At 45.7% G+C, this 19,725-nt stretch overlaps 1 protein-coding gene across 1 annotated transcript; it reads right to left on the reverse strand.

Moving 5' to 3' along the window:
- Positions 1 to 973: 973 nt before the first annotated feature.
- LOC128403129 (myeloperoxidase-like) lies at positions 974 to 16,203 on the reverse strand. Its single transcript, XM_053367796.1, has 11 exons — positions 16,184 to 16,203; positions 15,057 to 15,232; positions 14,055 to 14,178; positions 13,162 to 13,291; positions 11,706 to 11,909; positions 9,847 to 10,162; positions 9,228 to 9,388; positions 7,657 to 7,909; positions 6,971 to 7,141; positions 4,672 to 4,909; positions 974 to 2,098 (listed from the first exon to the last, which is right to left on the reverse strand). Exons 1-11 carry the CDS (start codon positions 16,201 to 16,203, stop codon positions 1,900 to 1,902), a joined length of 1,992 nt encoding a protein of 663 aa, XP_053223771.1. The 3' UTR covers positions 974 to 1,899.
- Positions 16,204 to 19,725: the final 3,522 nt, after the last annotated feature.

The raw sequence follows: 19,725 nt of genomic DNA on the forward strand, positions 1-19,725 counted from the left end.
GGATGGCCACTGACTTAGATGGCTTTCAAAGATGATGGGACCAATTCATGGAGGAGAGGCTTATTGGTGGCTACTGGGCATGATGGCTCTGCTCTGCCTCCACAGTTTGAGGCAGCAATGCTTCTGAATAGCAGTTCCTGGGAACTGCAGGAGGGGAGAATTGCTCTAGTTCTTGGGTCCTGCTTGTGGGGTTTCTGAGCACATCTGGTTGGCCACTGTGAGAACAGGATCCTAGGCTATTTATTTTATTCACTGAGTTTGTGAGTCGCTTTCTCTTGTCTAGGGCAACCCAAAGCAAATTGCAACCAACCAACCAGACAGAACAAAATGAAAACAAAAACCCACATACTATAGATGCATTGAAACCAAAAGGAAAAAAGAAATACGTTGAAAATATCAAACCCACTTCTAAAAGGCCACAGAGAGTTAAAGGCCAAAGGCCTGTTTATAGAAGAAAGCTATTGCCTGACAACAACCTAAAGATGTATAATGATTTCTCCAGGCAAGCCTCCTTGAGAAGAACAAACCTGACGGACTAGATGAGCCATTGGCCTGATCCAGCAGGCTCTTATTGTGTTCTTATGGTTCTGGAGCCATTAGCAGCTTCCTGTGTCTCTTTGTTCAGAAATCACAGCAGTAGAGGATTGTACATTAGGGCAAGTGGGGCACTGCCCCACCACCTTGGTCTCCCCTTGGCCAACCCGCCCCCCACCTGCCTGCCTTCTTACAACCAGCCCAGAAGGTGCCACTGACTATCATCTGATTAGTCTCAGTGTTGCTTTCATAGAACTTAGCAGAGAGTAGGAAGATGAAGATAAGCCTAGAATTAGTCAGCTGCGCCTGCCATTGGCTCTGGCGCCACCTACTGTTGGGCTCCCTGCCTTCTGCCCAAGGGGCACCAGTCACTCTGGAGACACAAATTACAGTTTCATGTATTTATCTGGGGTTTTTTTTAATTAGTATTGATAGGTAAGTCTCACAACTCCAGCATTAAAAAATAAATACATCTCCCAGTTAGTGCCTATACAATCGCTGAAATGAAATCAGAATATGTGTTGCACATAGCTTTCGAAATCCAGCTATGTGACAATATGGAAAGGAAAGAGAAAAGAGCAAATTTTAAAGTCGGATGAATGGCTCATTCCATCAGAAAATCCACAGCAGGGCAATACTTCACTAGGCCAAACAACAATGTTGCAGAAGGGCACGCAAGTGTTCAGATTCTGAGTTCTTCCTAGTCAAGAACTCTAAAGAACAAAAAAACCCCACCTTGCTATTTTGTGATATTTTGCTTAATTAAAATATCTGGCTGGTTGTGCTGTTTTCACATCCCAAGGGCAGATGTGAGTGTCACAAATCCTTGGATGGTCATTGCTGGATTTAGCCCCAATCTACCCCAAATAGCCACCTCAAACTGACCTTCCTTCATTCCAGAGCCCAAACCACCTTCCCAGAATGTCAGGAAATATGAATGGCAGAGATGAATCCCAGATTTTGGCCCAGGGATGGCAAAGAGGCATTTTGAGAGTTTGTGGCAGTGGACTACAAAGGTCCTTCACTACAGCCTTTTAAACAGAGGTTGGATGGTCATCTGCCAGGGGTGCTTCAGCTGTTATTCCAACATTGCAAGGGTGTGGACTGGATGAACCTTGGAGTCCCTGCCAACTGAACAATGCTATGATTCACTATCTACAGGATCTGAACTCCAACCCAACTGGGAGTCTCGCTCAGGAGACGGGTCAGTTTTCATCACTGTGACATGAAGAAGATCACTATGCATTCTGGAGTGGTTGTGATACCCGCAGGGCTGAGTCCCAGCTCACATTAACTTTCTGGCATTCTGGCAGGTTTGCAATGTCTCAACCCACCCACCCCAAAACTTCCCCAGTTGCTGCCAGTCTATTCTTTCCAAGCAGACAAATCCAGTCCTCCAATTTTGCGGCAGTTCACGAAATCGCTCGGGTAGTGGTTCATCTTGAAAACATCGTGGGGCACCTCCTGGATGTGGGTGTTGTCACAAATGATGCGGGAGAGCGAGGCGCCGCTCAGAATCCGCCGCTGCCAGGGGGTGAACACTCCGGGATTCTCCCACCAGAATCTGCAACAAGCAAGGAGGAAAGGGAAGAGGTTGATTGGCATTTGTCCTGGGACGTCAAAATCCCATCTAATTGGTAACAAGGGCTGCATTCTAACCTGAGTAATGCTAGAAGACAGTTTCATCTGAGCAAATGCTTTCAGGGTTTTATCCTTTAAACCAGCACCTCCCAAACTTTTGGGGGCCACTTCCCGCTTGATTCCACAAGCTCAACCCCCCCCCAATGCACCCTACCCTATAAAAATTCTTATTCATAATAGTGACTTGTGTGCCTCACTATAAATAAGATAATAACACAACAAAGTTCAAAACAGTAAGAATTAATTGCGCATTTATTTAAAATCCAGCTAAAACTATTGAGTTTAATTCATTCAACAAAACTGACCAACTTGAACCAGTGATACCAGCTTTTCCAAATCAGTTAGTTATTTACACCTCCAATGCCCTCCTGCCGCCCCCTTGCTTCTTAGGGAATCCCGCCACCCTGCAGGGGGTGGTACTGCTCGCTTTGGGTACCACTGGTTTAAATCACAGGTGGGCAGTCCTCAGCCAGCAGGCCAGATGTGCATCTCTAGACCTTTCCCTCTGGCTCTCAGGATGCTCCCAGGTCATGCCCTGCTTTGCATCTCCCTGGAGGGATTTTAACTGACTGGATCGCATCCTCAAACTCTGAGAATGCCTGGATTGCTTGCCTGGGTGGAGGATGGAGACGAGCACATGCAGAAGCCTCTGGGTTGTGCATGGCTGCGGCGTAGCCTACTGTACAAAGGTTACATTCACACCCACTGCCTCCAACCACTTTTGCCTCTGGCCTTACTTAGCACTGGTATGTACCCCACACCACCCCGAGGTTGGCAAGGAAGAAATGTGACTCTCAGGCTGAAAAGGGTCCGCCACGCCTTGAAATCTTTCCATGCACCTGCTATGTTTTTTGACTTGTGGTATTTTTGACTGTTTTCACTAACGTTATTTGAGATCCCCAGAAGAGATCAAAGGTCCCATTGTCTCACACCTGGTTTCCTACAGCAGCTAGCCAGATGCTTAGAGCATCCTTTGCCATCTTGGTGCCCTCCTGATGCTGCTGGACTCCAGTTCCCATCAGCCCCAGCTAGGGTGGCTGTACGATGCTGGGGTTGATGGGAGCATTGCTACCGGTCACTGTAGTAAACACTGAAGTAGACAGGTCGCAGCATAAGGAAGCTTCTTATCAATCCTAAGGACGAACAGAGTTGGGGGGTTTCTGCGAATCAATAGAGGGCCCTTGTCAAGTACCAACAATGCCAGCACTCCTAAAATGAAACAATGATCAGAGTGGTGATACAATGACTTCCGCAATCGACACAGGTTAATATCGCCAAGGCAACTACCTGTAAACAAACAATAAACGCCCATAAAAATGGCAAAAGTAGTTTCTTTCCCCAAATAGTTTTTATCTTAAACAATAGCAAACTGTTAGGCTTCGGGGAATTCTATCCCTCCCACGGTGGCAGCAAGAAGCAGAGAAAAACAAAGAAGAGTTCTTACTAATTTGTTTACTCGTCACAGTGAGAGACAAAGGAATGCAGTCTATCTCCCGTTAATGGCGTTGCTCCAACTGAACTCCTCCCTGCTCACTTCCTAACAACAGCACTTCTGCTTACGGTGGCCACCAGGGGCTAATTGTCTCTGAGACCTTTGCTCTTGCACTCTCAATGAATGGCAGGTTCTGGGAGAAGGAGGGCCAGAAATGCTCTCCAGTGATAACGTGTCAGCTGGCTGCTCTGTCTCCCCCTTCTCTTCTCCCAGCACCTCCCAACTCTTCTGTTCGCCTGTGTCTGAGCTGTGACCTTCCTCAAACCACTGCTGTAATTCAATACTGCCTTCCTCTTCTCTGGAAGCTTCGGGAGAAGGGGGTGGTCCCCACCATTACTCCTCAGTCTTGTCCCCCTCAGTCTAGTCCCTGAAACAAATACAGTGAATAAATAGCTCACCTGTAATATATCAGTGGTTCATTGCTCCTCTCCTCTCTTTCCAAATAGCTTTTATTTTGAAGAATTGCAAATGCAGGAATAAAGACTAAACCAGGCTTAGCAAATTGAAGGACATTGTCCTCTTTCTATGCTCCTCCTGATGGAAACATGCAGATGGGGATAGATAGATATATCCCTGCTTTAAGTCGTTAACATACTGTCTTCTCTTGTATATTATTTACTACAAAGCTCGATGACTAGGCTCTTTAGCAACGAAACGTCAGATTACCGGAATGACATCTGAGCACTGAACCACTGGTATATCACAAGTGAGCTCTTTATGTACTGTGTTTGCTATTGTTCAAGAAAGAAAACTATTTGGGAAAGAAACTACTTTTGCCATTTTAATGGACATTTATTGTTTGTTTACAATGGTGATATTATCTTGTGTCGATTGCAGCACTCCTAGAATGGCACACTGCGCCCCGCAAGAAAATGGCCACCATCCTCCTTGCTCCTCTCAGATCCCCTTCCCTAAAAAGGGAACCTGGGTTCTAATTACGCCCCAAGCTCTGTCACAAAGTTGTCACAAAGAGAAATGAGAGCCTCAGAGGGCAAGCAGCTCACCTGTCTCCATCCCGGGTTTTCCGGAACTGTGTCCCGATGAGGCACGCCAGGAGGGGCCCGACCCTCCCATAGGGGACGAAGGGCTCAGCCAGGGCCCCGATCCAGATGTCAATGTTCTCTGGTGTCCCGTAAAGGTCGATGAACTTCTTTGCCAGCTGGGAATTGCCCATTACGGCAGCAAGCTCAGCCTCGTTGCTGGGCTCTGATAGGCCGCAGAACCGCCTCCAGGCATTGTATCCTGGTGGAAGCAGAGCAGGGAAGGGTTGTTAGTCTGGCTGGAGGATGGATTAATGGGAAGCAGAGCAGCCAAGTGCCATGGAAGTAAGAGGAGACTGGGGTAAAGAAGGGGGGATTTCAGAAGAATTGCCTTCCTTAGGAACATGGGCCTTCCAAAAAATCAGACCCATGCTTCATCCAGCTCATTATGGTCTGCACTGACTATTGAGCAGGGAGAGGACGGGGACAGGGAGCGAATCCACACACCCATTTCCTCCCAGCTGCTTAGCCACCTCCTTGCCTCAGGCAGGGCCTTTGCCAGCCAGCCTGCCCTCCTCCTCAACCACTGCCACCAGACAAATAACTGAAGGAGAAACAGCTTTCCAACAGCGTCTGTTCCAGCTTCAAGCAGGAGGAAGGCTGCTTCTCTTCACAAAACAAAAAGGCAGTGGCATCTCTGCGAGGACCATCCTGAGATTGGACCTCCAGTCCTGAGTCACCTGCTGAGGACCAGTGCACTATTGTAATGGAAAGGTGGTCAAACGTTCTTCCGCAGTACTGACAGTATTGCTACAAGGATGTAGCAATACATTCTTTGGAGGTCTTTAAGCAGAGGCTTGACAACCATATGTCAGGAGTGCTCTGATGGTGTTTCCTGCTTGGCAGGGGGTTGGACTCGATGGCCCTTGTGGTCTCTTCCAACTCTATGATTCTATGATTCTATGTATTTGTGACTGACCACAGTGTGGCACAGTGCAACCCACTGAAGGGAACCAATTTTTTACACCAAACGGTATGGTGATTGTTCTGAAGCTAGAATGCATTTATCAAGCATCTGTCTTAGAATCGTTCAACAAAAGTGTATAAATTGCTGAGATCGCTAATACAAATGAATTGTATTTGGAGATCGAGGATGTCCCCAGATTGTATAATACATTTTCAATGGAAACGCGCTTCATATTAATGGGGGATTTTAAACACTTCAAGACATTATTTCTTCAAATGTGCTTAAGGATTTGGACATCTTAGGCTATTATTTTTTCCCCAACCTGCTCAACTTGCAGCCTACTCAACTCCTTTTTAAAAACTTTTTTTTAATTAGCTTTTCAAATTTTACAAATTCTTTTAAACAAACATCAGAACATTTATTTCATATCCGCTGACTTCCCATCCACCCTTCCATTATGTTCTTTTCTTTCTTTATAAAGCTGGTATATTGCTTATATTTCACCCATTATATACTGTATTTTTCCATGTATAACATGACCCCATGTATAAGACAACCCCTATTTTTCAGAGCCCTCAACAATTGTTGAGCTTCTTTTGTAAGTTTGCTGAGCTGTTGAGCAGCTTTTCGACAATCCTCCATTCTGGCTGACGGAACTGGTGCAGTAATACACCACATACTGACACTCACCAAATACTCTTCCTAAGCTGGGAAGAGTGAGTAAATAGCCTCCTCTCCAACATTTCCCTGCTACTGCTGCAGCACCAGCTCTCTCTTGCTCAGCATATTAACCCATGTATAAGACGACACTAAATTTATCATTAAAAATTTTCAGAAAAAAGGTTGTCTTACATATGGAAAAATACAGTGTTGATTATAAATTATTAAACTACCACTTCTTATCTGCTACTGTACTTCAAATCCTGCATACATTTTAACATAACCATGATTTTTTTTTCAAATATGCTACAAAATACTTCCATTCTTCAATAAAAAAAATTTCATTCTTCATTCTGTTCTTTAATTCTCACAGCTAGTCTAGCCATCTCATAATATTCCATCATCTTCATTCTTCTTTCATTGGGACTTCCTCTTCTTTCCATTTGTGTGCGTGGACAATCTTGCCCCCGTCATAGCATACATAAACAAATTAAACAATTCCTTCGGTCCAATTATACCTAACAGAAAGGCCTCAGGTTTCTTGGGAATCACCCAACTCCTATCTCTGTGAAGACATTGCAATCCTAAGTCTCCTGTTGACTCTCCTCCTCACTAAGCCACCCTGGATCTCTTCACTCACTGTTTAGCACAAGAAACCATGGACAGGGTCAAAAACTTCAGGACAGGCTCTCCTACCTGGCAGGCCATGGTCTCTCCCCCGCTGGAGGTTCAGGGATGCCAGATCAAGGCCGATGAGCTCAAGCTGCTCAAAGAGTCGCTCCTGGAGCTCCTCAACCATCATCTGGTTCTGCTTCATCAGCTTGGCATGGTCGGCCAGGAGGCCACGGAGAAGAGGGTCAATGCCACCTGGAAGAGAAAGGTAGTGGTGGCCCTGAAGATGAGGAACACTCAACCCAAGGTTTAGGGTGTCCTTTTATTTTTATTTTTTAATGGAAAGGGGACGGTTTTTCCACCTTCAAAATTGTTGAACAGCTCTTACCATCAGAAACTTGTTTCTAATGTTTCGTTGGAATATCCTTTTTGCAATTTGACTCCATTGGTCCCCTCTGGAGCAGCAGAAAACAAGCTTGCTCCATCTTCCATGCCACAACCCTTCAGATATTTGAAGATGGCTATCATATCTCCTCTCAGTCTTCTCTTTTCCAGGCTAAATATACCCAACTCCCTCAACTTGTTCCACACAAGGCTTGGTTTCCAGACCCATCATCATCTTGTCTGCCCTCTTCTGCACACTTTCCAGCTTGGAACAACCTTATATAGAAAGTTCTTCATGACCCCTGTTTGCCCTTACTTTGTTCCCAGGAGATTTCTGTTTCCCAGACAGCCCAAGAACCCCGCAGGACAAGGAACAGAAGCATTACCTTCCATTACGATTCTCCATGAAGCAGAGAAGGTGAGATGAAGGAGGACATTGGAATATGGGACAAGGGGCTTGAAGTTTTGGTCCAGGCGGGGCACAAATGGGGGAACAGAACCGTGTCCAAACCGGAAGGCCAGGGAGAACACGTTTGAGACAGTGGGGTCCTCAGAGTCATTGTAGCCTCTGTACAAAGGCAACTGCTTGTTCATCTCATTGCCCAAGACAAGGGGCAGGTAATCTCTGAAGGTGATCACCTGCAACCAAACCAGGAAAGACGCCACTGTTATTTTTTGGTTTTTAAAATATGTTTTATTGATTTCAAACTTAAACAACAGTTACAAATTAACAACAATTAAGTAAACCACCCTAGCCTTCCAGAGTGCAAATTGTCCTCTAATGAAGACATAGCTTCTGTCCAGCTTTAAGTTTTCACAAGCATTACTATTTTTATTTATTAAAATTGTATAGAAATGAACACAATGTGTGTGTGTGCAAGTGTGTGGCTATGGGTGTTTAGTGGCCACTTTACAAAGTTTGAAGGGAAACAAAGAGAGTCCCTGACCTCCAGGAGCTTACACGAGGGAAGACAACTGAGGTCAGGCTAATATGGGACTCATATGAGCAACTGGAGATACATCTCAGGCATGGTTTTTACATATGCAGTACAACCGCATCTTACACACATTTAACTTGTGCTATTTCAACCAATGTGGTTGAAGGCAGCCTGGTTGAAATCATCCAAGTTCAATCCCAGCAAGGCAGAGAGCTTTTCACAATGGGTCTGTTTGTGTTACCTGAAGAGCTTTTAAGCTCTCTGACTCACTTGCTGGGTAAGGCCCACTTGACACATAGGATCTGAAAGCACAAGGGATTCTGTCTCTCTCCCCCTCACCCACTAGCCATGAGGGGTGTTTGGGCATATGCGATTTTTGTGTATATGCAGAAGCCTTGAAACCAAACTTTTGCGTTAAGATGCAACCGTACTGTAAATCCAGCCCTTTCCTCCAAACAGCTCAGGACCTTGGAGAGTGACTGAGGTGGGGTTTCAGCACCATGGACAGCACTGCTAAGCCCAGGCATCCAAGTTGTCTCAGCAAAGGTCCTGGAGAAACTGGCAGAGTTTTATAGCCCGGCCAGGTAGTCGCTGGCTAGAGGTCCTGCCCCCTAAGTGCCTGGAGGTCCCGCCTCCTTGGCAGTTAAAGGGACAGTGCCTTTTTCTACAGCTGTTAGCTTCTTCAAGATCATGGGGTTTTCTTCTCAGGGTACTCTTGATTTCCCAATGAGTTAACTTTTTTTGTTATTTTCTCCAATATTTCCCTTTTAAAGCAACTTTACACCCAAAATATGCATTTTTGTACCCATCACTTGGCTGGAGAACTGCACTGTGAAATTTGGAGAAATGCAAAGAATTTGGTTTGAACATTCTTGCAGAAAGTGCAAATTCTGTGAGTTTGTCTCTAAATGTGAGCTGAATTAAATTCCTCCCTTGCACCTTCCCTGAAGGCATGAATGAAGCTAGAGTGAAACTCCATTTTGAATGAAGCCGAAGGAAGAGCTCATTTGTCACCATACCTGATTCACTGCCCCAATAATCTTCCGAACTTCCTGATAGATCTTTTCCCCATCCCAGTGGGGGTTCAGCGCCTTCAGCTCCCTGGCCAAACGGTTATGCTCCCGGACAAAGAGGGTGTGGAGAGCTGTCAGCCCCAGATTTTCAGTGACACGTTTATCCCCTGCAAAATTAAAGAAACCATCCCTCTAATTTCAAGCGGATTAAGCTAGAAAATGAATTAACACTCTTTTATTGCTGTGTGAAGCCACAGGGAGACTGGTAGGGCAGAAGGCAGGGAGCCCAACAGCAGGTGGTGCCAGAGGCATTGACAGGCAGAGTCAATAATCAATCCCTCTTCACGGGAAACCCTGGGAATTATAGCTCTGGCAGGGGAAGAGGGGTCTCCAAACAACTCTCAGCACCCTTCATAAACTACACTTCCCAGGATCCTTTGGGGGAGGAAATCCATGACTGTTTAAAGTGGTATCATAGTGCTTTAAACAGATGGTGTGCATTTGGCCTAACACTTGATGCCCAGATCCATCCAAACATAGGAAGTTACCTTATCATTGGTCACCTAGAGTACTACTGTTTACACGGACTGGCAGCTGCTGACCATGCCTTGGTGGAAAGACATACCTGCATTGAAACATGGGATGTTGGCAGTTCTGTTTGTGTAGAGGCAGATGCTGTTTGAATTGCTCTCGAAAGGAAGGAGGCCCAGACCAGCGTCTGTGAAGTTCTGGTTGAGCGCCATTAAACCCAGAGAGCTGCTTTGGTTCCGGAGGCTTCTTGCCAGAGGCTCCTCACTCCCATACACCATGCTGGCATCCAGAAAGGACGTGATGGAATTGAGCTGCTCGCGGATGAACGTCGTGGGGTTGCAAACAGGGGTGGTCCGGATGAAAGGCATGCAGACGCCTGGCTTTGTAATCCGCGGGTCTCCAGGTGGAATCTGCAGGAAACAATCCCACAATTCGTATTGTGTTGTATTGATCTTTATTACGGCCATTGGCCCATCACAGGACAGTTTCCCATACCAACATAATGTACTTAAACCTCCAAATTTAAAACCGCAAAAACTTACAAAAAACAAACAAGAACCAAAGCAAAACAAAAACAAAAGACCAACATCATACATTACAATAAATTTGTAACATAAACATCGCCCTCTACTCATAAATTAGTAGAAGACATCAATGGTGATATCACCTAATTACATCCTAAAACATAGATCATAGTTTAAAGGGATTATCCGAGCCGCACAGGAGTCCGTTTCTCTTCTTTAGGGATAGGACGCTGATCAAGAATCTGGCAACCATGAGTGATCTTAGGGGGTCATCATCATTTAATAGATATCTCAGTTTGGCTCCATTCGTATCATCGGCAATACCCACAATTCGTTTGTTTTTTATTTATTGCATCTATACCTCCAAGAAGCTCAAGTTAGTAGACATGGTTCTCCCTTCTTCATTAATCCCCACAATAATCCTGTGCAATAGGTTAGGTGCAGGGACGGTGACTGGCCCAAGTTTTGTTTTGTTTTTTAGATTCCAGAAGACAGAAAGAAAAATAATCACACTCCCAACAAGTTTTTTTTTAAAAAAGAAAATGTTACCACTGATCCAAGTATTGTGGGAGGGTGGTAGGTGATGGTACAGGCATTGGCCAATATGACGACCAGGGAACTGTTCCTCCCATGCAAACAGCGGCACATTTCTCCTCTCCCCATGGGCTCTGCTAGATATTTAAAAAACTCAGCCTACTCAGCCCCCTGGCACAAATCTGCTAGTGGACAAATGCAGTTTGTGAGCCACTCTTGGAAACATCCGATAAGAATGTGTAAGAGCACAAGAAGAGGCTGCTGGATCAGGCCAATGGCCCATCTAATCCAGCATCCTGTTCTCACAGTGGCCAAGCAGATGCCCCCAAGGGAAGGCCGGAAGCAGGATTTGAGCACAAGAGCAGCACTCTCTCTTCCTGTGGTTTCTAGCAACTGGTATACAGAAGCATTAATGTCCCCAACTTTGTAGGCAGAGTATCACCATCATGGCTAGTCGCCATCAATAGCCCTCTCCCTCCATGAATTTGTGAAATCCTCTTTTAAAGCCATCCAATTTGATGGCCGTCACTGTCTGCAGTTTAACCACCATGCTGTGTGAAGAAGGACTTTTTCCTATCTGTCCTGAACCTTCCAACATTTGCGATGTGCACTTTGCTTTGTGTCAAGAGCTATGTGATAACCCGTATATTTCAGACTGCAGCTCCCATCAGCCAGAATGCCTGTTACAATGCTGGGGCTCATGGGACCACAGTCGAGCCGGCTGATGGGAGTTGTAGTCCTACACACCTAGAAGGTGCCATGTTGTCAAAGGCTGCTGGGAGCTAATAGTTCAAAGAGGACAGAGGGCCTGCAAAAGACCTGACTCCACTCCACCCCAGCAAAACACATACACCTGTCTCACCTAAGAATCTCTTAACACTGAATTTTCCATTACCTTAATTGGGAAGCAGGGGGGCGCGTAGTTGCAGCTGGTGTCGCAGTGGACATCCTGGTTCTGGATGCTGGTTTCAGTCATGGGGGCTAAGTCCATGTCATGGTCGACCCACTGGCCCCAGTGCATGAACGCCAGTGAGCGCTCCTGGTCGTCCGTGATCTTCTCATTGGGGGTGCCAATGATCTCGTTGGATACCTGCCGCACCTATGTTGGAGCACCCAAGGGCCACCGGAGGAAATGATGCAGAGTGTTCAATCTGCATAGCCTCAATGCTAAGTGCTCTGGCTCCAACAGGGGAAGCCAGAAGAGGAACTGTAAGCAACACACACGCACACATGTGGCAGCACTCTGCCATTCATGCCACTGCCAAAAAGTGCACTAGAGGGTTTGTAGGGCATGTTAATAAGACTTTTGGGCCATTGTATAGTGGGGATGGAATTCAATTTCTAAAAAACTAGGTACTATTAGAAGCCATGTTGGTAATAGCCCGACACGGGGAAGCATCAAAAATTCCTATTCAATTCCATTGCTTTATCTGAATGCCTGACCAGACATCAATGCATTGTCTGGGGCGAAGCCAAATCAGACAGTTTTGACACAGACTGGTCCCCATTTTCTTATTATATAGATAAGGAGAGTTGTACACAACTCCCACGACTCACTCCTCTTTGTGGTTGGACTATATAAAAAGGTAAAGGGACCCCCGACCCATTAGGTCCCGTCATGACCGACTCTGGGTTGCGGCGCTCATCTCGCTTTATTGGCCAAGGGAGTCGGCGTACAGCTTCCGGGTCATGTGGCCAGCATGACTAAGCCGCTTCTGGCGAACTAGAGCAGTGTACGGAAATGCCGTTTACCTTCCTGCCAGAGCAGTACCTATTTATCTACTTGCACTTTGATGTGCTTTCAAACTGCTAGGTTGGCAGGAGCAGGGACCGAGCAACGGGAGCTCACCCCGTCGCGGGGATTCGAACCGCCGACCTTCTGATTGGCAAGTCCTAGGCTCTGTGGTTTAACGCACAGTGCCACCCGCATCCTGATTGGACTATATAGACTGATCTTAAAAGCTGTGTCTCAGTCATTTGTTTTTTATACAGAATATGCCCTGTGTATGGTTTTTGTTATGATCTGTATGGTTATGTCTTAGTTCGTAGATATGTTTACGATAAATCGATGAAAGCTGTATTTATTTATTTTTTAAAAGTGATTGGCTCAAACTTCAAATTGCCTAGAAGCAGAATATCTCATTTTGGTGACTGTGCAGGGATTTGCTGTATCAAATGAGAGTAATCTCCTCTTATAGGGGTTGTCCATGTGGTGACAGACACCATGCTCTCCCCCCAGAAACCCCGAACGATTGGTCCACCACCTCAGCCACCTCTCTGAATCCACCCCCAACATGGCTGTTTCTCTATAATTTGTCCCAGAATCCCAGAATGACTTCTCCAGCTCTTACCAGTGGGAGGGGGTGTCCATTATAAAGCTGGCCCTGGATGAGACCCTTGGGAAGAGACACACCATCCTCATACTCTGCTGGGAGCCAGCGGGCATAGCCATGGTTAGACATACCAAAATGAGGGTGCTTCCTAGGGCGGGGGGAGAAGCGCATTAGTTTGGAACTCTGCCCCATGCATGAAGGCTCCTCTGGAGGCAGGCATGCTTTGAGGGATTAACCTTTGCAAATCCCAGTCCAAGGTGAGCTGAGCTGCACTCCTCGAAATCACATGCAGGCCAGAACTTAGCCACGCAACAGATTTCTGTCCACCTCCAAATGTGGCGTAGCAGCAAAGTTCTGGGCAGTTAAGAACATATCAAGAGACATATTTAAATGCCTGCTCTGAGAGATGAGGATCTGCATGGGGAGAGTGGGGAGAGAAAAGCTTTTTGCCATCTCTCGTGACCCTAGAAATCATGGACATCCAATGAATGTTGGGAGATTCAGGACAGATAAAAGAAAATCCTCCAACGGTCATATTTATGGAAGGGCTGTGAGTTCTAGTATTATGAGGGAGGGAGAAAAATCTTTCTTCTGTCTGCTGCATCCATGCCACGCATGACTTTATGAACTCCTACCATGTCATCTCTTACTTGACTTTTCTCTAAACTAATAAATCCCAAACACCGCAACCTTTTTTCATAGGGAAGCCACTCCATGCCCTTGATCATTTTGGCATCCTTTTTCTAATTTTCTAATTTCCTTCAACGCCTTCCTTTGGCCCAGGTTCCTGGATGACCTCTCCAGCTCTTACCAGTGGTAAGAGTGGTATTTCCCCTCAGATGAGGGAGAACCTTTGACCTGCCTGCACCCCCCCCCCAAATAAAACCCTTCTCCAGCCAGCTTCTCCTTACCGATTGTTGCATTCTCCTGTGATGGTCCGATAAGGGCTGTTTTGTGGGCACCGGACTGGGCGGATCAGATAGTCACAGCCAGTGGCTCTGGTGATCATATCTTTCTGCTGGATGCTTAGCACATCTAAACAAGATATCCGATAAGGGGAAGAAAAGCAATGGCTTTTGTCTTAGAAGCAAATTTCAATGAGAATCTACCTTCAGCGGTCTAACCCACCCCACCAGGTATGAGAGGTAAGGCTGCCCACTTGTCAATCACCTGACATCACAAGGGCATCATTTACCAGTGTGGTTTGAAATAATAATAATAATAATAATAATAATAATAATAATAATAATTTATTATTTGTACCAGCCACTTGGGGCGGCTTCCACAAAGACCAAAAATACACTAATATGTCACACATTAAAAACTTCCCTGAACAGGGCTGCCTTAAGATGTCTTCTAAATGTCAGGTAGTTGTTTATCTCTTTGACATCTGCTGGAAGGGCGTTCCACAGGGCGGGCGCCACTACCGAGAAGGCCCTCTGCCTGGTTCCCTGTAGCTTTGCTTTCTCGCAATGAGGAAACTGCTAGAAGGCCCTCGGCGCTAAACCTCAGTGTCCGGGCAGAACAATGGGGGTTGAGGCGCTCCTTCAGGTATACTGGGCTGAGGCTATTTAGGGCTTTTAAGGTCAACACCAACACTTTGAATTGTGCTCGGAAATGTACTGGGAGCCAATGTAGGTCTTTCAAGACCAGTGTTATGTGATCTCGGCGGCCGCCCCCAGTCACCAGTCTAGCTGCCACATTCTGGATTGAAATCAAGCTGCACAAGCAAAGAGTCAGCGGTTTGCAGGCACCGACCATCAGCTGAGCAGCATTGCCTTTAAACCCCCCTTTTGGCCAGCTTTTACCTGCCTCAGGTAAAGTGGGTGTGGCTTGGCTAAACCTGCCTCGCAGGCTGAAAGTTCACCACAACCACCACTGTGCTAAAGCTTTCGCCCGGAGATTCACAATACCTGTGATGTTGAAGTGACGGTGCCAGACCTTCTGCAGTTTCTGCCTCAGGAGATCCAACGCCGTTTCCATGTAACTTGCCGCCCGGATTGCAGTCCTGGTCCCTGCCACCGGTTCCTTTAAATGTCTCAGGAAGTCGGAAGGGGTGAGATGGGGGTTTCTCAAGTTCTCCTTCGCTCTGGAAAGAGAAGCACAGAGGAGATGGCAGCAGGGAGACAGGGGACCTTAGTAGAAAGTGCTCAGAAGTGTCACAGCAAGCCTTCCTAATGGCAAACCTAAGAACCTAAAAGAGCTTTGCTGGATCAGGCCAGTAGCCCAACTGGTCCAGCATCCTGTTCTCACAGTGGCCACCCAGAAGCCCACTAGCAGGATGCAAGCTCAAAAGCACCCTCCTCTCTTGTGGTTTCCAGCAACTGGCAAGTTTATGCAGTGACACTTACTCGCTGCCTTGCTGTTGCCATTTTGCTCCCTTCAGTTTTATTTTTTAAACTGCAATGGTACCTCAGTTTTACGAATGTAATCTGTTCCCGAAGACCGTTTGACTTCTGAAATGTTCAAAAACTCAACAGCCGACAGCTAGACCTCAGGATCTTGCACTCAGAGGAAACCATGTAGCACGTTTGACTTCCGAGGCATGTTCGTAAACCGAAAAGTTCGTCAACGGAGACGTTTGAAAACCAAGGTACCACTGCATGCTCTTTCTAAAATTCTTTGTTGTTAATGATGCTATGCCAACTCCGGCAATATATGAACAGATTGCTTTTAGATGCAGACTGTGCATGAATAAATACAATGATATTTGGGATCCATTCATAAAAATCATAATGTCTCGTTAATAATTTTACATTTATTGGATTAATTGTATGTACTTATGTACTTATACTCCTGCCAACCTAGCAGTTCGAAAGCATGTCAAAGTGCAAGTAGATAAATAGGTACCGCTCCGGCGGGAAGGTAAACGGCATTTCCATGTGCTGCTCTGGTTCGCCAGAAGTGGCTTAGTCATGCTGGCCACATGACCCGGAAGCTGTATGCCGGCTCCCTCGGCCAATAAAGCAAGATGAGCGCCGCAACCCCAGAGTCGGTCACGACTGGACCTAATGGTCAGGGGACCCTTTACCTTACCTACCGTATGTACTTATATACCATAGGGGCGTACTCCACTAATGATGACTGAAAGGGGAGGGAGGGAAGATTTAATGCAGATTTACATGAAGGAAGCTCACCTCTCCCGGTATAACTTGTATGCTTGATCCACCAACCGCTTGGCTGTGTTGATGCTGAATAAAATGTCAGGACCAGTCAATTTCTCAGAGGCCAAAGCTGTAAAAGAGAGAGCCAAAAACATCAGCTCAAAGGGCCCCTAAGTCCAAACCAGGGCAATCAAATTTCAGCCGCAAGGTACACAGATGGCATGATGCAGCGACTATCCAGGACAATCTTGGCCAATTCAGTTGACAAAAGATTCTCCACCCAACCACCTGGCATTTTTCACCAGCCCAGCCTTCCCATAAATGTGTATGTCAAATCATTTGCACCACACTCTGAGAGCCTGTTCCACAGGACCAACCATAAAAAATAAAATAAAAATCTCCTTTCCTGGTCACCTTGAAAATACTCTCAACTCACCAAAGGCGAGTGGCTATTTGCAGGCCTTAAGCTGAGATGCCCTCTTGGAGGTTGGTTCCTATCCACATACCAGGTTTTGACAGAAAAGGGGTTCAGAGAGGCACCCTCCCCAACCCAATCAATCATGGATCGCCTTGAAGATTTTCATAAATTCACCCCACCCTGTCCCCAAAACGATGCACGAACTCTACAAGACGTGACCCTTTGGGCCCTTTCCAAAGCTACAATTCTGTGATTATATGAAAAATCAAAGGCAACTTCCTAGAAATGAGTTCCATGCACACACTTTTAAAAACTCTTTTTGTGAGCTGCTGTGAGCAATCATGGAGTATATAGATATTGTGAAATTAAAATAAAGGAAAATATTCGATTACATTCCTTTTTCCATCTTCCCCCCAGAAATATTCCCACCCTTGGAAGAGTCACAGGATTTGTTGTTTACCTTCTGAGGAAGATTCAGATGCTGGCAGGAATCCGAAGGCCACTAAGAGGCTCAGGAGAGAAAGGGCTCGCTTCATCTCTGCAAAATAAAAGAGGAACGGGTGGGTTTTGAGTAGGGGAAAGAATAAAAACGTTCTTTTAAAACCCCGCAAAAGTCGTTCCAATGGAGGCAAAGGAGAGAGCCAGTGTGGTTGCAGTGACTTGACTGCTGGACTAGGACTTGGGAGAGACCAAGGTTCAAATCCACACTCTGCCTAACCTACCTCACAGGGTTGCTGTGAGGGTTAATCGAGGAGGGGGAAAACCATATACACCACCTTGAGTTTCCTTGGAGGAAAAGGTGGAATAGAAATGCAATAAATAGGACCAAGGCTTGTCGCCTGTGTTACTCCTACTCAGAGTAGACCCATTGAAATTAATGGACTAACTTCCTATGTGTGGAAAGCTGGGCACTGCCATGTCCTCAGCAGCAAGAAAAAGGTGCTAAGCCTCACCTGCTGTGCTCAGCTCCTGGCTGTGGATTTTGCTAGGTGCTGAGTACTTTTATAGTCTCTGGTTATCAGGTGTGGGCAGGTTCTTGATGAGACCGGGATGAGGGAAAACACACACACCAACCTCAGGTTGGTTTAGGCCAAGAGGAAATATTTGCTAGGTTCTTCCTCCATCGAACAGAGAAGTCCCACTTCCTTGTTCCTGGGGGATAAATTTATGAGATACTGGAGCCGGAAAGGTTATATAAATATTAGTCAGTGATTTATTCTTAAGAAAGAAGAGGGATCCAACCCACTTCAAAAAATGCAATGAAGCATGTCAGAAAAGACCATGCCTTACATTCCTGACAAGGGATATGCAAATCTGTTGATTTCAGTTTCGCATTCTGGCTCTCTTGAATTCGGTTTCCCACTTTAACACATCACTTTGCTGATTTATTTATTTTAAAAAGAAGTCCTTGAGAAAATTCAGCAGAATTTTCATGCACATTGTCTTTGAATGCAGTTTTGACTATTCTGCCAAAAAAGAAAGAAAAGAAAAGAGAAAAGAAAAGCAATATTTACCTTATGCAATGCATTTTGTATGTATTTCAGTAATATCTGCAATTTTAGGCACATCTTAATATATGCATTTTTTTGTACACCTTACTGGGTTGGAAAGTACTGCATGTGCGAAATTTGGAGGACAACAGATTTCGAAGGACGATTTTGCCTGTCAGCATGTTTCGTTTCAAAAACTGCAAATCAGGTAGGTTGGCCTTTGAATGCAAACTGGATTGCATTTCTCCTCAATCCCTAGTCCTGATATATTCAGAGTAAAACTCTCCCCTGTTCCCCCTCACCCCGCAAAGGAAAATTGCCTTTAAACAAGGCGGTTTGACCTCCTTGCTTCTCACTGTACCTGAGGACCAAAACTGCCTTTGTGAATCAGTCATCAGGCCATTGATGGGCTCAGAAAAGACTTTGAAAATATTGACCAGCAACAGAGGTTGATGTGATGCATGTTTTCTCAAAAGTGGATCCCAACAAATCTAGTCAGACTTGGGTCACATCCACACCAAAGGTTTAAAGCAAATTTATGCCACTTATTGTAGAGTTGGAAAAAGGTCTGTGAAAGGGCAACCCTTTCGAGATTACAGCATTTGGGACTTTTAGTTTAGAGAAAAGGGAAGTAAGAGGAGACAAGACAAAAGTCCATACAATTATGCATGACATTTGGGAGATGGGGAGAAAAACTTTCCTCCATTCACTATGTCATGACACTGGAAGTCACAGACACCCAATGAAGCTGAGTGTTGGAAGGTTCAAAACAGAGAAAAGAACGTTCTTCTTCACACAGCACATTGTTAACCTATGGAACTCATTTCCACAGGAGGCAGTGACGGCCACCAACTTGGATGGTTTGAAAAGAGGATTAGACTAATTCATGGAGAAGGCTATCCATGGCTACTAGCCATGAAGGCTATGCTTCTGAATACCAGTTTCTGGAGGTTAGAATGCTCTTGTCCTCACTAATGGGGGTTTTCCCATAAGGGGCATTTGATTGGCCACCATGAGAACTAATTACTGCCACCTGAGGCAGCAGCCTCCTTGTGTCCAGTGGTAGGGCTGGTCCTCTAAAGTGGTTCTCTGATGTCTCTGCTTTTTAAGATGCTGAGATGACCCTCATGGTCCCTTCCAACTCTATGAGTCTGTGATTCTTTTTAGGTTTCATAGAATCACAGACTCATAGAGTTGGAAGGGACCATGAGGGTCATCTCAGCATCTTAAAAAGCAGAGACATCACCTTGCCAACAAAGGTCCGTATAGTTAAAGCCATGGTTTTCCCAGTAGTGATGTGTGGAAGTGAGAGCTGGACTATAAAGAAGGCTGATTGCCGAAGAACTGATGCTTTTGAATTATGGTGCTGGAGGAGACTCTTGAGAGTCCCATGGACTGCAAGAAGATCAAACCTCTCCATTCTGAAGGAAATCAGCCCTGAGTGCTCACTGGAAGGACAGATCCTGAAGCTGAGGCTCCAATACTTTGGCCACCTCATGAGAAGAGAAGACTCCCTGGAAAAGACCCTGATGTTGGGAAAGATGGAGGGCACAAGGAGAAGGGGACGACA

This window comes from Podarcis raffonei, chromosome 15 (genome assembly GCF_027172205.1).
Source record: "Podarcis raffonei isolate rPodRaf1 chromosome 15, rPodRaf1.pri, whole genome shotgun sequence".
In the NCBI taxonomy this organism is placed as follows: Eukaryota; Metazoa; Chordata; class Lepidosauria; order Squamata; family Lacertidae; genus Podarcis; species Podarcis raffonei.